Source organism: Pyrus communis, chromosome 13 (assembly GCF_041283825.1).
Source record: "Pyrus communis isolate YQ-2024b chromosome 13, ASM4128382v1, whole genome shotgun sequence".
In the NCBI taxonomy this organism is placed as follows: Eukaryota; Viridiplantae; Streptophyta; class Magnoliopsida; order Rosales; family Rosaceae; genus Pyrus; species Pyrus communis.
Window position 1 is genome coordinate 17,816,307 of NC_142577.1, and position 6,117 is coordinate 17,822,423.

Here is a 6,117-nt window from a genome sequence, read left to right on the forward strand (position 1 = left end):
CTCAGTGGCGGATCTAAGTTTTTAAACTCGGGGGATCCTATTAATAAAGGTCAAAAAAATTATAGACAAAAATAACATTGAAAATATGGTCCCTTTGTCTTGAGCTTGAACTACCTGAACAAATAAATGGTCCTATTGGCTGTGGCTTGAAATTTTTTTTCATATTTCTTATTTCTAAACTACATATTTAACAAAAAAACACAAAACATATACCAATTAACCAATAAACAAAAATTCCATATTTCTTATTTCTAAACTACACATTTAACAAAAAATACAAAACATAAACCAATTACCCAATAAACAAAAATTCCATCTAAATTCTAATGATCAAATGTCACATCTCGGCCCGGGGCGGACCACGTCCCGGGCCCGCTCCACCACCGTAGCACAATATTGTCTGCTTTGGGCTTACTATTCCCTCACGGTTTTGTTTTTGGGAACTCACGAGCAACTTCTCAGTGGGTCACCCATCTTGGAAGTGCTCTAGCCCCCTTCTCGCTTAACTTCGGAGTTCCTACGGAACCCAAAGCCAGTGAGCTCCCAAAAGGCCTCGTGCTAGGTAAAGATGGGAATATACATTTAAGGATCACTCCCCTGGGCGATGTGGGATGTCACATCAAATGAGTATAAACATAAAATATATCAACAATCATATCAATAATAGACTAAAAATCTTCATCAATATCCAATATAATTTAATTGAGATTAGATTAGAATACCAAAAAACTTACTTGAATTGGAAACCAAATAGTGGTGACCTAGAGATTTGGGGAGGTATGATATTAGAGTAATAAAATTATAATACGGGATTGGGTGTGGGATTTAGAATTTTAGGGTGTGTTTGTTTGAGCTCGCTAGCTTTCGCTGGCTTGGACTGGATTATGTAGTAATCTAGTCCCATGTTTATTGACAGTCTAGGACTAAGTTTAATGAGATTAGAAGGGACTCGCGGGGACTAACTCCCTCGCTAGCAAACCCGTCGAGAACCATGGGATTAGCGAGGACTAACTCCCTCGCGTCTTCCGCTGCTTCTATGTTCACAAACGCTGAGAGCCATCATCATTCCCCTTCTCCAATTCCTCCTTCCCCTCTTCCTCTCTCCTCGCTTTCTTCTCTTTCTGCTCCGCCGAGATCCAAGCTCGGCTCGAACTTGGCGCGACGACGACAGTTGCTCCATCCTGATGGTACTGTAGTTCTGCTGCTGCGACGACGACTCAGTAGCAGTCGGCTTCTCCTGCATAGAAGATATTCTTAGCACGCTTGGGAATTGCTGCAGGGCGGTTCTGTCGCTCCAAAGACTTGCGGCTCCGATTGAATCCACAGAATTGGAAAGCTCCCCCCAGTTGGAATCTTGCACCGAACAAAAACCAGAGAAACCAAGCTTGATTCTTTGTTTTGCAGAATTTTTTTGGCAATTAATCAAAAAAAAGAGGAAAGGGAAGGAGAGTGTGGGACGGAGAGAACGAGGGAGATAAAGAGGGAGAAAAGGATGGAGGCTTTCAGAGAGAGGGAGAGTATGATTAGAATAAAAAAAAAAATAGAATTAATTAATATAATATTATTATATATGAATTAAAAAAATATAATATTGTAGTTTGTTATTATCCTTCTTTTTAGACACTGTACCAAACGCTTCATTAAGTCAGTCCAGCTTAGTCTAGTCTAAGCCAGTCTAGCTTAATCCTAAAGCTAATTCAGTCCGAGATAGTCCGGTGCAACAAACGCACCCTTAGGGTTTTGAAATCTGAGGAGTTGGGGATTGGAAATTGGATGAACATGTTAAAGATGGGCATTAGGGGAAGCAGAAGAGCGGGAAACGGGGGAAGGGTGGGACAGTGGGGAATGATGTAGGTTAGGGGTGGGATTTAAAATAATAAACAAACACTTTGGGTGGGATTTAAAAAGCAATTTAAAACAATTGGCCAAAACACTATCGTTTTGAGCCAGTTATTTTCTTTCTTCTTCGGTCATCTTCTCCGACGAGAAGATGTCGTACCTGCAAACTGCACTGCATGAGGCGTCCCCGGAAATTTTCTAGCAGCGATTTAGGGTCGTCGAAGGGTCCTGGGACCTCCCAGGTCCCTATGTGGATCTGTCACTGATCCTTTAGCACTTAAAACCTAAAATTCGCCACTTAGTACTACAGTCTGGTGATATTTCTCTTCACTTGGAAGTGAGAGGTTCTAAGTTTGAATCTCGTGGATGGCGAATTCGATACCAAATTAGGTTGTCCATTGTGTGGCTACTAATTTTCTTCTTTTGTTATTAATAATTCAAATTTTAGTTTGTTAGAAAAAAAAAAAAATTAAATTTGTTAGTTTTGCATGCTAGCGAAATACGTGACATGGATAAAAATGAAAATGTTGAAACGAGAAAATAAGTGAGAGTGTTTGCTTGGTTGCCTACAACTACTGCCTGCTGGTTCTTTCCTCTTATTCATTAGGCCAATAAGGAAGCGATTAAGAAATGAATAATAATTCGATTTGAGTTGGCATCATATATTGGGAAGTAGCAAATGTTGCAAATGATACGACAAAATACAACAAACGAGTAGAATTTAGAGTTGCGAATCATCGTTGAATCTCCTGGTATGCAACATCGATTCATACGCTATACGAATTTGTGACGTATTTAAATCTTTGAGCTTGAAATGATAAGACAGGAAGTCGATTATGAAATGATGAAAACTAGCTTTTTGATTAATTATATATCAGTATCGGTACAAACTACAGTATCTCAACTAATGTACAAGATCCAAAATCATAACCCAACATCCTATCAATAAACAAAAGAATCTAATTCCAACTAAGAAACCACTAATTGGGCGTTAATTAAGCTTAATTATCGATGCCCCTGTCATCGGAAAATGACTTATATAACACTGATACACTGTCATCGGCTTTGGCTTCGTGTGTACAAAGATTAAGAGGTGTATTCAATTAGGATTTTGAAGGATTTTAATTATTTTAATGAATCTAACGGCATTCAATCTGGATTTTAAATAATTCTTTGAAATTCAAGGTGTATTCAATTAGAACTTTGAGATAGTTTATTAAAATCCTTAGAAATCCAGATGTATTCAATTAGGATTTTAAAAAAATTTATAACATTCCAGATGTATTCAATTAGAAATTGATTTTAAAGAATTTGAGAAAGTTGAAAAATTAGAGAGAATTGAAGACATTTCGTAGTGTATTTTAAGCATCTAATCTCGCCTCCCCCTATGAGATTTCGAGGAAATTGAATCAAAATTTTATATGAAATCTCTACAAATCAATTAAATTCAATAAAAACCCATATATTTATAAATCCATTAAAATCTCTCAAATTCTCAATTGAATAAAGTCTCATAAAAATCAACACCGTGTTTAACTTCCTCACAACACACGCAGCCAGGTTAAATCCAAAATAATGTATACCGCCAACATCAAACGACAGCGTTGTGCCACGAAACGACAAGGTTTTCCAACCCAGTTTGCAACTCTTCCCAAAGTCTAACCTCCTTCTCAAACTCAACCACGCCACCGCCGCCTCCTTCCGCCATCTTCACTTCCCCAACTACCAAACTTGGCGCAATCTCCATTACCTCAACCGCCATTACCACCCTCATCATCGCCCCTTTCCCCATCCCAACACTCACACCGCTCTTCCCTTTCTCCACTCTGTACCCCAGCCTCTTCCCAACCTCCCCCACCTTCTCCACCACAGTATCCGCTCCCGCCTCCGCTGTGAACCGCCTCTCCCTCCGTGTCTCCGCCTCGAAAAGCCCGGAGAGATTCAACCCCGATGACATCGATATTATATCAAACGCATTAATCCCGCACGGAACGACGTCGCATTTCTTTACCTCCGCAGCCGGCTCCTCGGAAAGCCTTAAATCAATCGATCTTTTAAACCACGGCTTCTCCATCAACGCCTCGGTCCCCAACCTCGTGTTCGGGTTCGGATCGAGCAGCTGGTATATGATCTTACCCGCCGGCTTCGAAATCCAACCCGGAATTTCGTACTCCCGCCTCTGAACCTTCTTATACATGGCGATCAAATTGCTGTCGTCGAACGGCAGGCGCCCGGCGAGCAGGACGAAGAGGATGACGCCACACGACCATGCATCGGCTTTTGAGCCGTCGTAGCCGCGCCGGTAAACCACCTCGGGTGCCGTGTACGAGGGGGTCCCACAAGCGGTGTGGAGCAGCCCATCTTTGAGCTGATCGGGTAAGGCGGAGAGTCCGAAATCGGAGACTTTCAAGTTGCCGTTCTTGTCAAGCAAAAGGTTCTGGGGCTTCATATCGCGGTGAGCGACGCCATTTTGGTGGCAGAAGTGCAACGCCGAGACGAGCTGCTGGAAGTAGCGGCGGGCGAGGGACTCCGGCAATTTACCGTGGCGCGAGAGTTTGGCGAACAACTCGCCGCCCGTGGCGAGCTCGACGACGAGGTAGATTTTGGACTTGGTGGCTAGGACTTCGTGGATTTTGAGGACGTTGGGGTGTTGCTGGAGGCGACGCATGGCGGAGATTTCTCGGAGGATGCGGGGCTCCATGGTTGCGTCAGTTTGGGACTTGTCGATGATTTTGACGGCGACGGCGGTGTTGTCGACGAGGGATTGAGCTTTGTAGACCTTGGCGAAGTTGCCTCGGCCCAACAGCCGGCCCAGTTGGTATTTGCCTAGGAGGGTGGTGGGGGTGGAGGTGGAGGTGGTGGCGGCTGCGGAGGTGGGTGGTGGGGTTGGTGGGACCCCAGGGCCCATGGCTTGTGGGTTGGAGGAAGCAGTAGCAGCAACAGCAGCAACCCAGAAACTGTGAAGAACAATAGCCACTGCTTTCGGAGTTGGGTTTTATTTATGGCGTATTTTTCGGGAGACGACTAGCTGGCTTCTTATTTGAGTTTCCCAAAATACCCTTTTATGGGTTTGGTCCTTCTTTGTTGGCCTTATGTTTGGAGTGCTACTATCATAAGAATGTAGTTATTGTATCTTGAAAGAAATGTGCCGATCAACCATGAATATCGCAGTAGAGCTTAAATCATCTTAAAGAAAAAGAACTAAGCTCGACTCGATTGTATTTTTCAAATTTTTCTAATCCAATTTCATTTGCATTAGCATTGTGTTTTGTGGGTTAGTATGCATTAAATTTTGTATCTACTTTCATGATAATTTCTGATTTTTCTATATGATTTATTTGGTGATTTATATAGCAATTAGACCGTATATATTTTATATGATTATACAACACAATGTATGTGTGAGTAATTTGCTCTAATACTATAATACTTATATGTATTATATTCGATCATTGTCTGAATTAATTAGAAATGTATAGGGTTACACCTTCCTTTCGCTGTCGATGAAAATATGAGAATGGGCAAATTGAGCATGCAAGATTCAAAAGAAAGTAACTTTCAGATTAGCATATACGGCCACAAACAGGATGTAAAGCGTTATGCAAAAACAATATCAATGGAAAAGGTTAAAGGCATTTCCACTATGCTAAAAGTAAATGGCTTTTTCTCCCTTTTGAAAGCCTTTATATTGGTGCCGACAAACAACCTATGCTTAAAGCCTTAAACAGAAAATTATTTATTTATCTTTAACGTAAGTCGTACTGCTTTTATAATTACAGTCTTCTTCTTCATTCTGCGGAATCTTGGATTTAAACTTTTTTCAATTAATAATGTTCTTTTAATGTAAAATATCGTTTGTATTAAAAGGAATAAAATAATAAAGATGAAAATATCTTTCTTTTAGCAAGAATCCGGATCTTTGTCGGTTTCTTTTTGTGAGGATTTCGAAGATCAGTGAATCATTTTTGTTCATCGTATATTGTACGGTCAAAAATCATTTTAAATATTTTTATTTAAAATTAAGTACAAACAGCAAGATATACGATAAATAGACACGATTTACAAATTCTCAAAATCCTCACTACAAAAATCCAGAAAAGATCCTGTTGGATTTAACATGTCACGGACTGGAAAACGAAATGCACCACCTTGGACAATTTACTGGAATCATAATCATGGTCTTTCATGAATCAGCGGTCTATATTTGTTCATGTGCAACTTGGAATTCTACGGTCTAAAAGACAGTCAAATTAAGTGGAAACACGACCTTTACTGGTC

General features: G+C 40.8%; 1 protein-coding gene across 1 annotated transcript; it reads right to left on the reverse strand.

Moving 5' to 3' along the window:
- Nucleotides 1–3,280: 3,280 nt before the first annotated feature.
- On the reverse strand, nt 3,281–5,088 carry LOC137737958 (CBL-interacting serine/threonine-protein kinase 4). Its single transcript, XM_068477548.2, has one exon. It carries the CDS (start codon nt 4,745–4,747, stop codon nt 3,431–3,433), a length of 1,317 nt encoding a protein of 438 aa, XP_068333649.2. The 5' UTR covers nt 4,748–5,088; the 3' UTR covers nt 3,281–3,430.
- Between the last annotated feature and the right edge of the window lie 1,029 nt (nt 5,089–6,117).